Source organism: Ambystoma mexicanum, chromosome 6p, assembly GCF_040938575.1.
Source record: "Ambystoma mexicanum isolate Mex_15411 chromosome 6p, UKY_AmexF1_1, whole genome shotgun sequence".
NCBI classification, from domain to species: Eukaryota; Metazoa; Chordata; class Amphibia; order Caudata; family Ambystomatidae; genus Ambystoma; species Ambystoma mexicanum.
Genome location: NC_090935.1, coordinates 649,992,240 through 650,013,672, shown reverse-complemented (window position 1 = coordinate 650,013,672; position 21,433 = coordinate 649,992,240). Strand labels below are relative to the sequence as shown.

The 21,433-nt window shown below is 43.6% G+C and overlaps 1 protein-coding gene across 4 annotated transcripts in view; it reads left to right on the top strand.

Annotated features, from left to right (window-relative positions):
- PTCD2 (pentatricopeptide repeat domain 2) overlaps window positions 1-21,433 on the top strand; it is a 298,424-nt gene that overhangs the window by 224,655 nt on the left and 52,336 nt on the right. For 3 of the 4 annotated variants that reach the window (XM_069627512.1, XM_069627514.1, XM_069627513.1), the window contains one exon: window positions 18,918-19,031. In XM_069627512.1, the coding sequence (XP_069483613.1) occupies window positions 18,918-19,031 (114 nt within the window). Of the gene's footprint in view, window positions 1-18,917; window positions 19,032-20,495; window positions 20,562-21,433 lie in introns of all 4 variants that reach the window. The other variant, XM_069627515.1, reaches the window with a different exon arrangement.

Genomic DNA, 21,433 nt, shown 5'->3' with positions numbered 1-21,433 from the left:
GTTCCTGGACCTTCTGGACATGTCAAGCGTCCAGCCCAGTCAAACTGCCAACGGATACGGATCTCCTCTCCAGAGAAGGAGGTGCCATCCTCCACCACGACCCGGGGTCGCTGAACTTGCAGGCCTGGCTCCTGTAGCACTAGAGTTTGGAGGGTACGATATCCCGGCAGACTGCAAGGAGGTGCTTGCAAAGGCCACGGCGTCCTCAACTCTCAAGTGCTACAAACACAAATGGAAGAAGTTCTCTGTCTGGTGCCGTGCACAGAACTTGAGGTGGTGCTGACCAGGCTCAAGGGGCCGCCATTCGAGCCTCTGCATTTGGCACCATTGAAGTTCCTGTCGTGGAAAACAGCGTTTCTTGTGGCCATCACCTCCGCACGACGAGTGGGAGAGATCCAGGCCCTCTCTTGTAAAGCCCCATACCTGACTTTCCACGAGACAAGGGTGGTGCTGAGGACGCACCCCTCCTTCATGCCCAAGGTGCTGTCGGACTTCCACCTCAACAAGCCCTTGGTGTGACCTGTTTTCTTCCCGTCGCCTTCAACGCCGGCCGAGAGGACTTTGCACTCGCTGGATGTAGCTAGAGCGCTGAAGTTCTACGTGGACCGCACGAAGAGTTTATGGAAGACATCACAGCTGTTTGTGAACTTTGGACCTGTGAACCAAGGGAAGGCCCTCTCGAAGGCTTCCATTTCCAGATGGCTCTCCGGCTGCATCATGCACTGTCACCGGTTGGCAAACCGACCGTTGCCCGCCCGTCCGAGAGCCCATTCGGCCAGAGCGATCGCTGCTACCACGGCGTTCCCATCTGGTGTGCCCCTGCTGGACATCTGCAGGGCTGCTACGTGGAGGTCGACGCACACCTTCACGAGATTCAACCGGGATTCCAGGGAGGATTCCAGAGTCGGCCAGGCAGTGCTGCGCAACCTGTTCGCCTGAAGGTGGGCCTGGTGAGGAGGTAAGAGATGCTTAAAGTTGAGTGATGAAATGCTTAATGTTGAGCCTTACCACCTCCCGTGGTTGTGCATGTGTGTACTGCTATGTATTTTTGTATTCATGAGCATGTGAATCCATGCCAGACCCCATGCTGGGGAAGGAACAAGTTACTTACCTGTAACGGTGGTTCTCCAGCATGGGTCTGGCATGGATTCACATGCGAACCCTCCCTCCTACACCTCCGCCGCTCTTCACTTGGTCCTACTGCCATTTTACGTGCTACCAAATCTGAAGATGGCTGCCAGAGGAGGGGCTTAGGTAGAGGGCAGTCATTGGCTCGGGGCAGTATGACCCAGAGATCAGTGATTGATTATTAGGAGAAAGACAGTTCAGAAGCGAAACTGAAACTGATTCTTTTCTTTACCGAGGATTCCCAGCCTGACGACGGGGAATATTCATGAGCATGTTAATCCATGCCAGACCCATGCTGGAGAACAACAGTTACAGGTAAGTCACTTGTTCCTTTCTATTACCTGATCTAACTGTTTGAAAAGTAAAGTGTTGGTGCCAATTAGCAAGAACCCCCCATAGTGGATGTACATATGTTAGTAGTGTATGTTTGGTAGTTTTGCTTACCTGAGTGTGTTCCAGGCATAATAAATATCACTGCACTATTAAACATTCTGCCTAATTTGTGTTAAGTGCTCTGTGTTTCCGGAACTGAACCCTTCATCGCCACCACATCAAGTCTAAGCCTTACTGCTCAGTCACACTACCTTGCTAGAGTTTGGCTAGACATTAGTATATTTTCCTGTTCTCCAGAATAGGGTGGTCTCTCAGAATCTGCCAACTGGGTTGATTCTGAAAATCTATCTAAACAGTGCGTGCTCAGCGGCGATTGGTGCTCTGTGAAAGCTCACTGGAGTAATAAGTGTGATTAACATGGAAGCATACACTACTGAAACCCTGTCTATTCACAAAGTGGATTATATAAAAAGTTGCTTTCAGAAAAGGGTTTGCCTACTTTTGGTACAAAAGCTGAATTAATGCAGCGATTCTTAGATCAACAAGTGTTTATGAAAGTGGCCTTGCCTGTCATTGTGGAAAGTAATGTTGATGCAGGATCTACTTGTAGCATACCTGTAAATGTGTCTCCTGCTGATGATGATTCTAATGGAGATGACACTTCCAACTCTACTGTTAACACTGCAGATGCTGCAACTATGTTTGTAAACCTAAGGCTCAAAGCTATTTACCTGAGGCACTAACTATCTAAGTTGGAATCTGACAGATTAGAGAAAGAGAAGGGCAGAGCCTTCCAGCTGGAGTTAGCAAGACTTACCAGAGGTACAACCGTTTCCTCAGAGTCTGGGAGTGGTCCTGGGTCATTCGCTCAACCTAGATTTCCCAAGGATCTGTTGGGAGGATGCAATTAAATGAATTACATTCTTATTTTGTTTTTTAACCAAAAATCTTTATTACATTTTCTTGTGTCCCACTTAATAGCATCATAAGGGTGTTTTGAATGTATCAATGAATGAAACAATGGAACGGGAATTTAATAGAAACTCTATGGAGAAAAGGAACTTTTATTAACTTGTTTGATGAACTTTTTTGATGTACTTTTGATGATGATGAAATTTGATGAATTTGATGTTTTCTTTGCGTTTTCTTTGTAAAAATTGCAAATGCAATAAAATCAAATAAAACATTAAAAAAAGAATGTATCAATGCTTCTTGAACACTCTTTCTAACATGCAGGTAAAAATCCAATACTTCACGGTGTTCTAAACATTCTTGCTCTTCAACTCAAAACACATTTTTGTCTCTCATACCCCTCCACCGATTCCCCCTGTCAGTGTTTTTTTTCATCCATATTCATTGTTGTGAGCTTATTTCAAGCAGAGTTTGGTAAAATTAGTGTTTTCAGATTTGCAAGTGTGCATATTCTCTGTCCGCGAACTGGAGTAGTGTGGTCCACAACTTCTGAAATTTGTGCAAAGTTTCATTAAGGATCGACGTCCTCCTTTCCACTCTCAACAAGTCCCATATCCAATGATACCTTTTGTAGGTCTGATGCAGGGAAGCAACCCCAGGCCGAAGTCCAGGACGGGTGAAACGAAGAACTACTGGGGCCAGAGGAGCCCATAGGCCTAAAAAGGGCAGAACGAGGAACAGCACGGGTGAGACATGCCCATAGCCCGCATATCGGCTGAGGCTAGAAGAGCTGGAATAATACAAAAATATCGCCCGGACACTATGACATGTTAATTACTGCGCATTTTCGCAGTAATAACATGCCGACCCCCACTACACCGACTAATGGCAGCGAGGGTTGCCTGGGTGTCCCCCGCTGCACTTTGTCGGTGTAGTACGGGTCTTGGGCTACGGGGGTGTCCCCTGCTTCCATTAAATGGTAATGGGGGACAATAAAGAATTTGTTTTTAAAAAAAGATCAAAAGACCCGGCAAGCCAGTTCAGAACCACATTAGTGGCCGAGAACTAACGCTGCAGCATCGGAGGAGAGACGGCTGCACACTTCATGGTGTGCTGCCGAAAAGGTAAGTGAATGGGGGAGGCGGTTATGGGGATGCAGGGCATAGTGATCTATGTGATCACTGCGCAGCGCCATAATGGGAGTCAGAAATGTAATAGTCGACATTATGGGTGTCGCAGTGATCTCATAGATTCGAAGAGCCAATATCCTAATTGGAACTAACAGGAATGGGGCTTGAGAAGCCCACTGCCTCCCTGATTCTGAAGACCCAGAACAACCAGGAAACCTCAGAGATCAGCATTCTTGGATGTTGCCTTTCCAAGACCAAAAGGAAAAACTCCAATGTCACAGGAGACTGGATAAACGCAGGTACCTGGCAGAGGACTTATTGAAAGAACTTGTTTTTGACATTTGATTTATTTAAAATGAGATTTTAATTTGAACTTTGAGACTCTAAGTTCATTGTGAAGAGACCCTACACAAGAGTTTTCAGAGACATCATGCACCAGTGGGTGGGTGTCACAAACCAGCCTCCACTTATGTTCCATAGCTGGAGAAATACATCAACTCATCTTCCTTTCCTGAGTAGGTTAGTGATAGGTCAGTTTAGGCTTATTCTTTAAGTTTTCTAACAAAGGTATTTTTGAATTATTTTTGAATTATGTATCTGTGTCCATCTCCTATATCTGTCTTACCACAACATGTAGCATCATCACCAATTGTCCGCAGCCCCTTCAGCAAGTATCTGGACGCTTGGAGTCCCAATTGTTTAATAACACTGGAGTATTATGTCATCTATACATTGTAATTCTCTGCTCTGTACCCCGTTCAGATTTGATTATGTCTCCTTATGTGTCCTAATCTTCTTCTGCAAGTTTCCTCTCTTGTTCTTTAGGTTCTATGTGATTTGGTCGAAAACAATCCATCGAATCTGTTTTCATTATTTTTTTTCTTCATTTGGTAGATTCTGCTGCAAATATATGCGAGTGAGACCCCCCGCATTGCATCCCCCATCCCCATAACCCCCACCCCACATTAGTTATTACCCTAAACCCACCAAATTAGATCAAAGACATTTGTTGAAAACAAATTTGATGGATTCTCCCACGATAAAACCTCCCTATCCTATCCTGTTCTGTAGCCCCGCTTATTCTATGTGGCGGTGCCCTGTGTTTTGATTTGTGGTCAGGATCTTATAAATGATTGAAATTATCCCCCCAATCCCCTTGCTTTAAGATCTGGCAGCATCGCCCAGTGTCTTACTTGGTAGTAGTGCATTCTGTCATTTTCCATCAGGCCAAATTATTCCTTAGACTCTTGGAAAGATTTAATTTCCCTGTTCTTATAGATGTCCCCTAGTTTACTAGCTCCTCTTTTTTGCCCATTTTTGAAATCTGTTCTAGTACCAACATGGGGGAAAGCTTGATTTTCAGAGAATAGGGGTCAACGGCAAGGAAAATGTTGTTAGGTCGAACTGTCAGTTTGCCTCATCACATTCTTTTTAGAGTGTTGCTAGTAACCTTTGACAGGCTTGTTTCATTGTTTGGGGGAATGTCTATTGGTCCATTCTGCCAAAGCTCTCAAATGCTCTGCCTTGTAGTGCTTTTATAGATTTGGGCATTTTACGCTACTCTTTTCCTTCAGTCAGAAGAAGATCTGTTTCGACACTCTGAATGTACCCCCCTCTTCCTAATGAAGCACATTATCTCCTTTTGAGTTATGTTTAACTCCATTTTATTATGGGGATAGGGAGAGCTTGGAACATATGCAGGATTCTGGGCAGAATATTCATTTTTACTGCCACAATTCTCCAAAGCCAAGAGAAGTACAGTCACCTCCATCTTGCAAGGTCGGCCCATATTTGCTCAAACAATTTGGGGTAGTTGGCATTGTAAAGTTTACTTCCTTGGGGAGCTAGCTGGGCTCCTAGATATTTTATTGATATTGTCATCCAATTGAAAGGATTCAACCTTTTTAGTTTGCCTATCATGTTCCCTGGTACAGACCGATTAAGAATGTCAGATTTGGCAAAATTTAGCCAGAATCGCGAGACCCTCAACTATTGATTAACCTCTTGCATCAGTCCCAGTAGAGACCTATCTGGGTTAGTGACCAACAATGATGTCAGGGTAGAGGCATAGTTTGTGCTTTACTCCTGCCCATTTTACTGCTTTCATTTTTTCAGAGTCCTGACTTTCCGGGCAAACACCTCCATTACAATGGCAAATAATATGAATGGCAGGGGGCAGCCCTATTTAGTACCTCTTTGAATAGCAAATGCATCAGGTAAGACCCTGTTAACTCTCACCCTGGCATTGGGTGTCCTGTAATTAACTTGTATCATTGTGATAAAGAATGTCCCAAATCCTAACTTCTTTAGCTCTTTCAACATAAATGTCTGGTCTGCTTGGTCACATGCCTTCTGGCGTCTTGCGTAAGGAGCAATGTAGGCTGTGCTGATCTTGCTGACTTATCTAAAATATGCACTACGCTTCAGATGTTATAAAAAGGCTTTCTCTATTGGCTAAAGACAGACTGATCCAAGTGGAGTAGTCTGGTTAAAATGCCTTCTATCCTAATTGCAATTTGTGTGTAGATCTTTGTGCCTAAATTAACTAGGGCAATCGGCTGCTATGACGATGAGTGTTACATTTTATTGCTAGCTTTAGGAATAAGTGTCACATTTGATGTTTCCATCAATGCTGTAATCTGTCCCCTTTTCCAGAATGTGTTACATTGTTGGGTGATATATGGGGCCAGGAGAATCATGTATGTTTTGTAGAATGAGGCTGTGTACCTATCAGGACCTGTGCTTTTAGTGGGTTTTTGCTGTGTAATTGCCTCCAAAACTTCTTCTCGCTGGATGTGTCTGTCCTGCTTTACTCTAGGGCCCATGCAAATATCAAGTATACGGCTTGTACTTGCTCATTGATTTCACTTCTTTACAGAGGATTTCAAAATACTCCGGTATCACAGCCCTTTTATCAGCCTCCTTTGTCGCTGAAGTTCTGTCCATATGGCATGGCATAATGTTTTAATTAATTGTTTATTTTCACTTAGTTGTCTAGCTAGGACTGTACCTGATCTGTTCCCTTGGTCATAAAATCGATGCCTGAGCCTTGAGACCGATCTCTCAACCTTTCTGGATACGACAGATGGAGTTTGCCTTTTAGAGACATCAGCTCTTTGTTGTTTTGTGGGTCTTTTAAGTGTTTTAAGTGTGAGAGTTCTAATTTGGCTATCTCTAATCATACATTTTGCGTGCCTTTTGCCCACATTCCCCCATCTTTCTGGCTAGTTCTATTAACGTCCCTTGAATTTGTTCTTTGAGGTTGTCCCAAGTCTTCCCTCCCATTACCTACAACCCTCCTCGACTGTGCAAAAAACTCTTCAGTGCCACTCCTACACTGTGCTCTACCTGCCTCATCCGTAATCACTTAATCCATCAGTCTCCATCTGCCTCGCTTCCTGTTTCCAGAATCCCTTCCAATAATACTCACCATGGCAAGGTCTGAGGCACTGCTGTTCCCATAGCAGCCTCCCTGAGGAGCTTAGCCATTCCCTTGGAGACCAGGATATCTATTTGGGAGTATTATCTGTGGAAAAAGGAGTAGAAGGAATATCTAATATCTGTATTGATTAGGCCTTCCTAAGAGAATTTCATTCTCAGCTGTTTCACCATAGCACTATAACTGCTAGTAGTATTCTGTGCTGACCTATCTTTTTAATGATTGATAAGCATGTTGAAATCCCTTGCAAAAATAATTACTACTTCCCTATCTGTGTATGGTGCTGCTGACACTGTAGTCTACCTGTGGGCAAACTGAATAGTCTGCCGTATGTTTTAGTTCCTGTGCCGCCCCTAATCTGCTTGGCAAGTGTATTCAACCCATGCACATTCCAGGAGCAAACACGTACCCTCGGAACTATGTTTTAGACCACATTGCCGCTCTCTCGCTGTACAGACCTTCCTGCTAACCTGCCTCATCCTTCTTTGTGTCACAACCCCTTTGTGTACTGTGATGTATCAAGGGTATGCATACCTTCTCCCCAACAGGGAGTCACCCCCTTTGAGGCTAGGCAGGTGAGCCCTCTCTGCAAGACCCTCTGTAAGGATATGGGCAAATGGGACCTCAGTGGGAGGTACTCCCCCTTATGGGACAAGGACTGCCATTCTGATGAGGAATTTCCTAGACCCACTACCATATCAGCCTACATGGGACTGCCTACGATGAAGATCAATCTGTCATTCTTGTATCAGGCATATCAAGAAACATGAGATGTCTCTTTAAAAGGAGACATCCATATAATTGAGATGAGTAGCTCTTGTGAGTAGAGAGAGTATGGTACGCAGGGAAAGCCCCCACATGGGGTTACTCCTTGGAGAGGTGGGGCAGAGCAAAGTTGTGGAGCCAGCGACTTTTGGAAAGGCGAGGAACGCCAGAGTGAGATGCCAAAGAAAGGACAAATCCTGCAACGGGAGAGCCGTTGCCTCGAACGGAGACCTAAGACCGTGCAAGGTGGTGGCATGACTACGACTGCTTTGTGGTGGGCGATATGTCCAACGAATGAAGCTGAGACCGCAGGAGAAGGGAATCCTGCTAGCTACCTGCAGCCTGCATCCGTAGGTGGCACCTGAGTCAGAGGAGCCAAGAACCCTACGCAGGCGTGGGCAGGCACAGAGATGAGCAAACGAGAAACCAGCTACCCGCCGATCCCCGTGATGTTCCCGCACACGTTTATGGGAAGCGCTACATGAGCTTATGAAAGAAATGTCAAAAGACTAGCAGGGAAGGTAATTTGATGAACATTCGAAGCTGAGATATTTGTATATCAGTAACCACAGGGGTGAAGGCTTAAAGAGAAAGCTGCTGGGAAGAAGGCAAGACGACAGACAACCAGGAGGAGAGAGACTTTCTCTTGGCCTATTTTGAGTTCTTCACATTAGTGGTAGGGTCAGGTAGAGTTTGGTTTGGAACTGAGGACAACATTTACTTTTTGACTTCCTGACAATAGATGAGCGCCTTTAGTTGATTTAGCTAGGCAGGGTGATCTCTTTAGCAATAGGGAAAGTTAGGCATTTTTCTTGTAATATCATTACAGAAGGGTAACATGTCCTCAATGTGTCCGACTCCTTCCGACACGGCACAGTACATATGCACGTGATGACCCATTTTCCCCTTTGCCTATGTGGTATCTCCTGCAGATATACCCTGGCAACGTAGCGTGACCTCTGTCACCCAATTCTACAATCTCCGGCTCCTTCCTCTCTTCCCCCCAAAGCTTCATTGGGGCGCCATCTTGATAAGTTTATTGCTGCCCCTTTTGTTCAACTTTCTGTCCCGACTTTACACTGGAGCCCCCTGTATCTGTGTACCTTTGTCTCAAGTTCCATTCCCCCTATTTGCCGACTTTTTTAAATCTAAAAGTGGATGCCATCCACGGTGTCTCCTACCTCCTGGTTCTTCGACAGCTATCCATTTTCTTGAGGAGCTAGTTCCTCTCATGTCAAGTCTCAGGAGTCTACCCCATTCTTCCAGCAATTCAATGATCTCCTTATTGTTCAATCAGACCTGCAGATTTGCACGGAGCAGCAGTATATATCTCAATTTTCTCTTTGCTTTGTCAGAAACTCTGTGGCCAGTATAAAGACCAGCCTTTTCCCCCGTTGTGGTTTATGTCAGGTCATGGAAAAGTTGGATTTCTGAGTCCTTGAATTGTATGTTATCCCTTTTCCTAGCTGCCACAATTGCATCTATTTGGTCCTTGAAGTAATGCAATTTCTCTCAAGATGTCACACGGCCTGGCTCCAGGTCCTGTACTGTATTTTACAACCCAGTGTGTCCTGCCTATTTGAATTTGGTCAGCCCTCTCATGGCCAATTAATAGTGCAAATAGTTCCAGCACACAGGTTTCACTATGGTTGCCCTCCGCCTCCTCTTTCATGGTTCTAATCTTTATGTTCTCTCTTCAGGGTCTGTTTTCTAGTTCCTGCACTTTTACATCTAGCTGTTTTACTTCCCTGGCTATATCATCAACCTCTCGAGAGATTGCTGCCATGTTTTGACCTATATTTCTCATTTCGTCTTCCACTTCAGCTAGCCTAGCCCCCCCGGTGTTCTATTTGCCTCTTGTTGTCGGCGGTGGCTGCAGAAAGGTCTCCTCTCAGGCTAGCTACCTCCTCCTCCACTGTTGCTTTAATGTCCTCTTTCAGTCTGAACAAGTCTTCTTCAAAGTCCACTTTTTTGAGTTTGGTCCCAGTGGTCAGCTTCCCTGCCCCCATCATTCCTTCCTCCCTTTGCAAAGGGGCCCCTGAAATGAATTGTCGATAACTTGGAAGTACTAGTGGGGTGATGCAGCTCTTTGTTGTATGTCGATGGTTTGTTTTTCTTGGGGTTCATGGAGGGTTCCCGCTAAACTGTGCTGCCTCTAGAGTCCTTTGCCAGGCGAACAATCCTCCTCCTGCCCCCTCTTTTGTTCTGGTCTGTGTTCTACTATGTGTTTTGGGCTTGTGCTCCATCTTGACGTTATCATTGCATGTGTTACAGTGCTTCAGAGTCTTCTACCAGTCCGGGCTCCTCTCGGGTTTCGTGACGCTTCGTTCAGCGGTTGGAGACTTGCACTGATTTTATCTTCCATCGCGTGTGGTTCTCATCTTCTTGAGCTTCAGTGCTTCACAAGGAGCCCTGGTGCTTCCTCTCTATATTCTGTGCATCTGGCGAAGACCACCAAACCATGCTACAACCAAATGTATATCACAGGGCCACTCCTACTTGAAATGCCTCTCTCAATGGTATTAGTTTCTTGGCTTTTTCTAATTAAGACCGAGTGCAGTAAACTTAGCTCCTGGTGATCAAAAGTGAGGGAGGAAAGGTTATATGGTTGGGGGATTTATGACTTTCAGAAATTATCTCTTGACCTGAACCACGCAATAGGTCATGAACATCCTAACCTAGCACAGACATTTCTTTATTTGCTCAGATGAATGCCACTGTGAAGTCCCAATTAGACTCCTAATAAGACTCCTCATTAAATACTGTGATATCCTGCCCATTTGGAACATATCCCCAGCAACCTGTGTTTTGTTACCTTTAAGCCTGACTACCTATTTCCTGGTTAGCCTAAGTATATACTCAAGAAGCTGTGGATTGTCCAGAACACTGTTGCCTATTTAGCTTCATGTGCTTTCTCCCAAGCGGGATCTAAAAACTGCATTGAATTGTTCTCTGCATTGTCCTTTGAAATGGGTTTGCTATTGTCCTATTTCTTCATCATACCCTGCTTGCCAGAGCCTATCTTCCACCCCAATGGCGGTCTAAAAGCCCACTTGGGGCTGTGGCAGGTTTTGTGGCAGGGAATAATGCTGTACCCGAAGCAAGTCTTTTTTTAAAAAAGTTGGAACACCTTAGTGCAAGAGAAACAACTACACCTGAGCATCTGACAGGATTACTATCGGACAGCAATATCAACTTGTGGGGTTATCTATGTATTAATGTGTATTACTCTTGTGTGTATTTTGAAAATTAGATTCTCACAAGATCTTGTCTACACAGCTTTATCACTAATCCAAGAAGTGTTTTTACTTGCAATATAGTCTCTTTTATACTCCTAAATATAAACACAGTAATACTCTCTCTTGTTTAGCATTTATGTTTGTTTATTTGTTTTGTTTGTTTGTTTGTTTGTTTGTTTATTTTATTTGTAGCGCGCACCAGACCTGAAGTATCGGGGCGCGGGAACAAGAATACTTTAGGCTTAAAAGTTGCTTATAGTTACATAAGTTACAAAGGCAAAAATGCAGATTAGTACGAATACAGCAGGTAATACATATGCATTACAAATGAATATTCAATACAATAGGTAGTCGAAGTGCAGTGCAGGTGCAGGTCACGCACGAAGGTCAAAAAGTCCAATTTGTTTGCTAGGTCAACTAGGTAGTGTGGCTGGGCTATCAGTCATTTTCTTTAAGCCACTTAATCACATTTGTTCTAAATGTGGGTATGATTGGTCCGTCCTTAATGAGGGTGGGAGGGAGTTCCACAACTGGGCAGCTTTGACGGGGAAGCTGTTTCCTCCAGTTGTGGTCATTTTGAACTAGGGGAACTGATAGGCAGTTTGTATAGGCAGCTCTTGTGGGTCTAGATGTAACTCTTCTTTTAAATCTCTCTGTTAGGTAGCTTGGTGCTAGATTGTTGAGACACTTGAAAGTTAGACAAGCAGTTTTTGTGATTTTGTTGACTGTGGAAAGCCAGTTAGTTTGTCTTCTAGTCGATGATACATGAGCTCTCTTGGCGATTCCTAGTGCCGCTCTAAGGGCATTGTTTTGCAGTGCTTGGATTTTTTGCATGATGTATTTATTAGACCGCAAATAGAGGGCGTTGCAATAATCCAACTTGGACAACACGAGTGCTCTTGCCAACATGCTGCAACTATTTGTAGAGAGGTAAGGTCTAGCTGATCTGATTAATTTACAAGTATAGGCTGCGGGGAATGCAATGTCCTATGTATATATATATTATCTTGCAGAGTAAACATGAGTATTAAAAATAGATTAGTCAAGCAATAGATAGTTCGTAATATTAGTAATAAAGTAGTTGAGTTGAGATACCCAGCATCTTACTCTGATATTCTCTTCTAAAATGTTTAAACTACTGACTGCCAATCAGCAATATGCATGTAGCCATTGTGGCCTTAGAATCATGCTCACAAGACAGGTGAGGTTATACAGATCATCCTCTGGATAAACCATTAGGTGGAAAGGGTTAACAACTCTGTCAAAAAGTCCATGCCTTCCAAGGGTAGTTAACTTAGAACAAACTAAAAGTGATCTGCAGACCTGGATCCAAAATATATGTTGAAAACTAATGATGCTAAGACATTGCTACACGATAATTATAACAAAGCAGAGATATCATTTGTTTTGGAAAACAATTTGCAAACGGGACAATGTTAGAAGATATGCAACAAAATCTCCTCATCTGCTTTCCGGATAGAAATAAATATATGTGTTCTTTAAACACAACAAGCGTTTTTGATTTAAATGTATTCTGAAAGGTTCATCAAAGGGCCATTGGCCATTAAGGTTGCTGGAACAGTGGACGAAAATATACATTCTACGCCTGCTGTGCCAGTTACCCGAGGCCCTTCGCCAGGTGGTGCCATTGGAGACAACAGGGAGAATCTCCTTGTTGCCTCCCCAACCCCACCAAACCAAACAAAACCTCCCAGCCCCTCCCTACACACTTACCTGCAGGACCGAAGCATTGAGCTCCGGTCTGCTGCACCTCCCGCTCCGTACGCCATGGAAATGCGAAAGGGACCTAATCTATGGCGGCTGTGGCCATCTTTTGTCATCCGTTCTCACCCCCCACTAAGGAGATTGGTAGTGCAAGCAGCATGAATCTGCCAGGGGGTGGGGAGGAAGCTATTTGCATTTGTGTAATGTATCTCTATCCGAGTTAAGAGGAAGGTTTTATTTGTTGCAGCAGGCCGATGTGGCCTGGCTTGGAGTTTAGAGCCGTTCATATTATAGACATATAATGCAATTTAGAGCCTGCTCTTTTTCATGTTCTACCATTGCGTTCCTCATTGCGTTTGGTTTGGCGACCCTTCTCGATAACTGGGCCCATTCCTTTGCACTTTTTATCTCCAGATATACTTCATATTCTGTACCACCTATTCTTTTATAAAAAACGAATAAAGCTCTACTGTTATGCTGAATGATTAAACGTTTTGTTCAGCTTGGTTCAGCTCACTGTTTGTCCCATGAAGCCCTTGTGGATATGTGTGCACTTAATACTTTTCCAACCAAATACCTGTCCTGTCAATTATGGCTTTGTTGATAGGAGTGAGTGTTCCAAATTCTTTTGTCACACCAGCAAACCCATTTCTCTCAGCAGCGTACCACCCTGATTACTAAAAGGTTGAATTTGTAATCAATATATGCTGACCCTTTAGAAATGTCACGATATGCCCTTCGGGGAATACTGTGAAACCCAACTGCAAACCTTTAACAAATGTAATCGCATGTGCAAGAATTGCATTGTGGAGATTGCCTGTCTGCGCCACTTAAGGAGAAAATGTATGGCAACAGTCTCTGGGCCTTGACCTTAAAAAATCAGCTGGAAACCTTCAACACTTTTGACCACTCCATGCTCCTATTAAAAAAACAGGTTGGAGCTTTGCTCGTCTTTAAAATGGGTCCCTTCATTTCTTTCAAATCAGAAAAAGCATGTTAAGATCCCACCATTCAGTTAAAAATCTAAATCAGTTGCATATGGAGTTTGATAAGGACCAGTACTTGCACCTGTACTTTTATTATCTACCTAAATCACTCATTTTTTAAAGGCTTGCTTAGACAACACTATTCTGGAACACCTCTAGGTCTACCACCTCCTGTACAATATTAATCAATTGCTTCTAGTTATGTACAGTTACATGAGTGAAAGTAATATGAAAATTAAGTTGACAAAGATCTTGGTGTTTGGGTGATATAGGATACCTAACCATTTGTGATGCAGCCAAAACACTGGTAGAATTGCTTTAGAATATACGTGTGCTGTTTCATGCTAAAGTGACTACGGGCTCTCAGATTGCAGCTGCAACTAAATCTGACTTTTCCCTTGATATTCACCAAAGTGTTTTTCCAGTTCCTTCGTTTTTCATAGAGTTGATGGAATCATGGCACTCTCTCTGGCAGAATTGTTGCCAGTAGTATATACTCAAGGCTACCTCCCTGTCAAATCTGCAAGCTACAATGCCTGCAGAAGGCTGCAATACATCTCGAATTAAAAGGATGGTGTGATATTTGTCTTGGCCTTCATTCTCTACCTCGCCTGCAAGTTTCCCGTGAATTGTAATAAGTGGTCTTGTATAGTGCCCTTCGTCCATTTGTGTTGGCCTTGCTGTGCATGGCTGTGTAAGAGAAGTGGGGAAGTTGGTTACTACTGTGATAGTGGGAGAGGCAGATGCGTAAACTGTGGTGTTGGTGGGTGCATGTCAAAAGCATTTGGCTCCTGTGTCCAGAGGTCGATGTGGGCGGGAGCGGTCGGGAGCGGTCGGGAGCCGTGCTCCCATACTTTTTATTTTTAAGTTTCACTGTTCCTATACTTTTATTTTAAAAAGAAACTGTTCTGGAATGGTTTCGTTTTAAAATAAAAGTGTAGGAAGAAATTGAAGCTTGCACTTCAGTGCACTGCACTCCACATTCCCATAAATAGTAGGTGTGTTTTTTTGGGGGGTTTGAATTGTGTTTGGGAGGGGGCGCAGGGATGGTGTTTGTGGGGAGCGGGGCAGACCAGCAGAGAACATAGCTCCACTACTTCTTTTCGTACACTTCGAACACTGCCTGTGTCTGTTTTCTTCTTCTTAGATAGGCAATGTTTTTTGAGAGTAGGTTATCCAAAGGGGAGATCCCGAGCACTGATAAAGGGTACAGAGTTCCTAGGGCAATGTTACCTGTTGATTTGAAGGAGTGTGATAGATTTGAAGATTAGTCATAGTTCTGTCCTGTGTTCCTGGCTAGGCCTGTGCCGGCCATCAGTGGGGGGCGTTTAGGTATAGTATAGGGTGAAAAAGGATGAGGGTTTTAGAGAGTGATTGGTTAGTTTGTGGAATAGACAGACATAAGCATAAGCCCCCACCCTTTCCCGGGCCAAGATAATATGCGTCTACCAGTTAAGGCAAATGAGGCAGCTTTTTAGATATTTTCAATAGTAATTGTGTTCTGTGAGGGGTCAGAAATGAAAGCAGGACACAAAGTTGTCATGTTTTTGATTATAGACTTTTATTCAAATAAAAAGGGTTGGGAAAATGCCTCTCTGACTCTATTCTAAAAAGGAGTTTCCCTACCCAAAAAATAAAAACGAAGTATCAGTCTTCGTCAGGATATCATAAATCAAAAAGCTGTCCTTGTGTCCAAAACATTCTATCCTGGCCCTCATACTAAAACAAAACAGCAAAGTGACAAGGGAAATGTCTATAACCTGGTATTTGCAAAAAGGTAGTTTTAACTAAAACTAGAATGGCTTCAACATAAATATTCTCCAAAATGGAAAAGACCTTAATTCCAGTGGGTGAGTCCCTTCCCCTGGATTCTTCACAGGTATAACAAATGTCTCTGAGACTAACCGTTCTTTATGCCTTCCTTGGGCCTCAACAATCTTGTAAGATGAGTCTTGCATGTCTCCTTCAACCAACCTTCCTTCTTGCAACACAAGTACCTTCTTTTAACACAAACATTGCTTCTGCTTGACACTACTTATAAGTTTGCACTTTGCCTGCTTTATTCCCCTGCTAGGACTTTTTATGCACTCTCAAATGCCTGGTGTGCTCTTTTCCCAGGACTTCTCTTTGCACTCCCAAATGCCCGGTGTACTCTCCTGCCGGGACTTCACTTTGCACTCTCAAATGCCTGGCGTACTCTTCTGCCAGGACTTCTCTTTGCACTCTCAAAATGCCTTACAGTTCCTTTTCACTATTGAAGTAGCAGATACCCTTCTTCCTGGCTTGTATATCTACTTGATAAACAATCCTCCTTTTTACTTTGCTTTCCACAAACTCCAAATATCCAGAAATCTTTTGCACCTTTTATTTATACACAATCTTCTTGCTGTTTCACTTTTGTAATTTCCCAATGTTCTAATTGTATTCAGCAAAATTCGTCGAAATTCCCCAGGGTCCCCACTCTGCTCTGGAAGACTCACCCGCTTACTGTAGTGTTTTCAGGCTCCTTCGCGCTAACACGGTGTACCATTCGTGTTACACTCTGGGTGGCTCTGACTTCTCTCCAGGCTCTGCTCCTGCACCTGGTAAGGACGGTGCTGCTTCCCTTGGCTGCCGGACGCACAGGGAAGTTGTTGCTGTTCCTGGCGTCTCCACGGCCCGCCTCGCTCGCACCACGATTTTTTCCCTTTTCTCTGCTGGCGAGCCCCATCACCTCGCCACACCAGCTCACGCCTTCAGCTTCTGCAGGCCGACTCGTGCTGCCAGCGTCCTCTCCTGAGCTCCATCTCTCAGCACGATGACCATTTTTAAAGGTCCCGCCTACAGGTACTTTCACCCAGTGACTAGCACGTTCACCACGCTTGCTGGTCAGTATCAATTCCTTCATCCTCCTCGTCTCAGTACTTGAGGATTTGTGGGAATTGAAGTCCACTTATATTGACTGAGGATTTAGGTGGTTGTGGGAATGAAAGTCCATTTATGGTTTCTGATGCATAATTCTAAAACGGTCTTTCTGGAAAGGTTCACCTGGTTGATCAGTTATACCTGAAGGAGAACTATAATTGAAGGGGAGGTTTTTGGAGATTTTGCTCTTTAGGACACGGATGGAAGTTTGGCCTAAAGAGTACTGGAAAAGGGTTTCCTTACTTTTCCCATATGGGGAAACCGAGACATGGCAACAGGCCATCAGGGTCTTGGGCAACAAGGATTTTTCTTCATGGGGAAATGGGGGAATACCACGGTCTATCCAATGAAGCCATGACATGTCCCTAGTGGCTATCCCCTCTCATGTGATCCTCCCTCATAAAGCAGTAGATATTCCCATAGTCTTTTAAGGATGTTTTCGTAGTTAAGTCTTGGTAGTACCAGAGTGATAACTGCCAAAGCCCTGTGAGTGAAGTTCAGGTTGGACATGATGCAGAGTTGGAAGAAACAGCTTCTTATGGTGTTGTTAACCTGATGTTCTAGAGCGAGGTCTTCATCCTTTGGGGCTCCCAGGTTTCCCACAGTTGGTGAAGATGATGGATAGAGTTCCTTTAGTGTGCGATGGCACTGCACCCACTGATCAGTAGTTCCGTTTTGGATGGGTTGAGCTTAGGTCTGTTAGTAGTCATCCAGGAATTCACATGTGAGAGACACGTGTTGAAGTCTGTTATGTTAGTTAATCGGACATTGGTGAGTTTGTAGACGATTTCTGTGTCATCTGCATAGTTAAATAATATAATGTCAATATTGCTGATGAGTTCAAGAAGAGAGAGTCCTGCATATGTTGAACAGGAGAGGAGTGAGACTGGAGCCATGTAGTACTTTGCAGGTCCGGTTGCAAGTGCGTCATCTCGAAGGTGACATGGCTGTTGTTTCTGTTCACTGTTGGCAGAGACACAGTCCAGCGTAGAGCAATTCCCTTTACCCTGATGTCCTCTACCCTCTTTAGTAGGATCCCGTGACTGATGGTGTTGAATGCTGCAGAGATGTTCATTAGGGTGAGTGAAGTAGACGTGCAATTGTCTGTGTCATTTATCAGGTCCCAAATTGGGAATAGTGTGGATTCTGGTCCTCTCATTGCATGTTTCCATGTTGCATTTCGTGGAGGAGTTGTTGGTCTCAATGTATTTCCAGAGGTGGTTAGTATATGGATTTTCCAAGTATTTTGCAGGTGTGTTGGAGATTGGGGCGGTACGTGGCTGGGTTGCTTGGGTCTATCGAGGGTTTTTAAGGACCATTTTTGAAGGCAAATTTCGATGGAAATTTTAAGAAGGCATTAAAAATTGGGTGCAAAACCTGATTGTTTGATTATAGTTTCGTAGATAGAGGTAGGGCGTGGATTCTGGGAAGACTTCCAGGTTGCTGGAAATGATTATGGAAAGCAGTTAATTATGGCGTTGAAGGTGCTGTCTGTGTCTTGCCTAGTTTGTTAGGGCACTATTGACCTTTTCCTGTCAAGATGGTCTTGGATTATTTGGAATTTGTTGCGGAAGTGCGACACAATGGCATCAGAGTTCTCACATGGATATTTGAGTCATTTTACAGGCTGTCAGGTTTTTGTATAAAAGGATGATTTTAAAGACCACCTTCTAGCTTTGTTGTGTGGGATCAGTACATTGTAGGTTATGTGTTTTTTTGCTTTGATTATTTCTGCCCTGTATTGCTGCAATTGATGGTGGTAGGATAGTTTGTCAAGTGTTAGGTTGCTCGAGCTTCTGGTTTTCTTGTTTGTTACAAATCAGCTTTGCAGTAAACCATCTGGAGGCTTGTTTCTTTTGCAAGGTTTTTAATGGTTTTAGCCAGATAGCTTTAGTCTGGATCATCATCATTACTTTAAGGACCAGGTTACAAAAAAAAGTGTGCTTGGAGATGTGCTTTCTTTGTTCAACCACCCCCCTTTGTTTGCACTAGTTAAGCTCTCTCTCCCCCTGAGCAACGAACGCTACCTCTTTTTAAATACAAATCTTGAAACATACCCTTTTTTTGACAACTTCCATTCCTGATGTTGTGCTTTAGAAACCACAGATAATCCAATTAATCAAAGAGGCATAATTTAAGGCGAGGCTAATCCCAAAGTGGTATGGACTGTTTTGATCTGCACATAAAATTGGGAAATAACTCTACCAATTTATACAGTTAAACCAGTCGTTGATCATTGGAAAAAGAGTCCATTGCACTCACACAAAGGAACATTCAATGCAATATACACTGTGATACAGTGGGCATTTTGAAAGATTAAACATGCTGGCCAATATCAGTTTGCTATTTTTTCCAGATTCACATACAGACTATGTCAGGTGCTGTGGAAAATGCTCTTCAGATATTGGCAATGGCCCAAGGAACTGTAGCTCGGAACTTTGTGAAGAGACCTGAAATTTCTGAGCAGGTGGTAAGTTACCTTTCTTATGCAAATTATCGAAGCATGGTTCAAAAAACATTGACAGCATGTGACTGTACTAAAGAATGGGGAAATATGTTGTATCACGCATAACGTTCAGCATAAAAGCAATGGATCAAGTTAATGTTGTTTGACAACTTTGATATTTGTGTAATCGCTGTGATGCACCTTTTAGCCGTATCCAGGATGATAGTTCTATGACTAAGTGGGCTCGTCTGGGGTGGGGCAAGCCTACGCTTGACTGGTTCAAATTTTGGCAGGCCCAACTTGGCTCTTCATCTTTCCAAAGTTGAAAAGTTGAGAACGATTTAATTGGCAAATGACCACTATTACTACTGAAGTAAGACAAATCTGGCATGAACTGTTTACTGTTGATCTGAAGTGCATGTGGATCAACATTGAACAAACGTTTTAATTGAACATCTGGTATTTTGAGAGACACAAAAGATTACCTAGTAGCCCAGAGATATAGCCCAAATAGATACAGCCCTTTGTGGCTTGTTCTGTGTGCATGCAGGGCAGCAGCAGGAGAGGGGTGTATATGAAGCAAAAGCAGGCATTTGCAAATGACCAATAGTATTGGAGGACAAACCATGTGGGAGAGTAATCGGACGAAAGATATAATTCCGACAAAGATGTCAAATGCCGGATAAGAGATACTTACAGGATTTGAAAGCAGCTAGGTTACGCAGGTTTTAAGAAAAAGGGAGACACTGTTGCTAAAGACTGTTGAGTTCTGTGATAATTTCAGAGGCATTGGGTGGGATGTCACCCCTTTTCAAATCACAATGACCATAAAATCCTGACATATCACAATGTGGAAACCTTTCAATCCAATTTCATCCTACCATGTAATTCCGCAGGCCCTGCACGATATATACATAACCTACAAGGGGATCAAAAAAATAAGAGCAAAGTCATCTGGTAGAAGGTGGAGGTTATAAGGCAAGTGAACTAGATTCCTAACTCCCAGGTTAGACTGCAGGACTTTATAGAGCCCCTGAAGACCCATGAATCTCTAGAATGGTGGCCACCGTTTAATGTAGCCTTTATTTGTTAGCGGCCTGCCATGATTTGAACTGACAATGTAAAAAAAGAACAACCTGATATAACTCCTGAGCAATTAAAATAGCATGGAGATTTCTCCAGATGAAAAAGATTTTGGATAGGTTCTCCTGGGAAATTCCCACTTCATGTCTGCAAAGTTATGTAGGCATGTAATACAGACATGTAAAAAAGTATATGTGAAGCAAAAAAAGCAAATGTTTTTATAAAGAAAAGTTCTCAATAATGCACATAAACAAAACAGTGCAGTGCAAGGACTAGGCACGATTAGTATTCAGGGGGGTTGGTATGTTTGTGTTCTTGTGCCTGCATTTGCCCTCTGTTGGTGAAGAGATTTGGTTTTCTTCCAAACCTACACCACATAAGATAATTAATGTTTTTTGTCTCCAGGCCGTGGTTAATGGCAGGTCTTCATACGGTTCAGAATCTTACTGGAAGGACACGTGACACAGAGAGGTGCTGTGCAACATTTAGACATTTAGCTGGTCTAGGTCTTATTAAATTGCCTACGAATAATGATGTCCGCATGATTGAATAATTCATGACTAGTCATAATAAATATCCTTACATTCAACTCAGATTGCTGACTGTCGGGAGAGGTGATGGTGGTAGGGGGTTGCTGTTCAATTTATGAAGGATTCATTGCTCATATGCCAGAACCCTGGCTAGAACTACTAGTATAAGCTCTTGTTTGCTCCCCACAACTGGTGCCTTCCTTCCAGAGCATCACTATCTTGGCTGTGCCCCCAGACCATGTGTATGCCCCACAAGACATCCCTACATCCTCCACTCTGTTCTGCTGCCAGGTCCTGCTTGCTCTGCCATCATTGCACACCCCGGTCACCCCAACGCACTGTCCCCCGATAGTATGGGAGGGGACGATGGGCTATGCGCAGGATATACTATCCATAGGTCATGTGGTTTCTTTTTTTAAATCACCCTGAACACCCCGAGGGGGTTAGTCCCCAGATCATCTTAGTCATAGCACCCTCCGTGTCGGGCTTCACCGGCTGGTAATGAGGCTGGTGTTATAACGTCGGCTTGGGCTGATACAGGCCAGAGAAGCTTGCCGCCTCAGGTTTATGGTTTAGGTACAGCGATCGAAATTGATACTAGCTATTTAGCTTCTGCTTGTACTATAGAGGAACCCAGTTAGATTGTTACCAACAGCTACCAGGATCTGATTTTATTTTTTGTGGCCATACAGACATGACATTAACTGTGTGTGCATGGGAATGTGTATAAAAGCTTGTTGGGACACATGTATATTCCTCCTTTGTGAAAAGTACAGTGAGCAAAAAGCAATGGCTGTGGACTCTCAAAGTGGG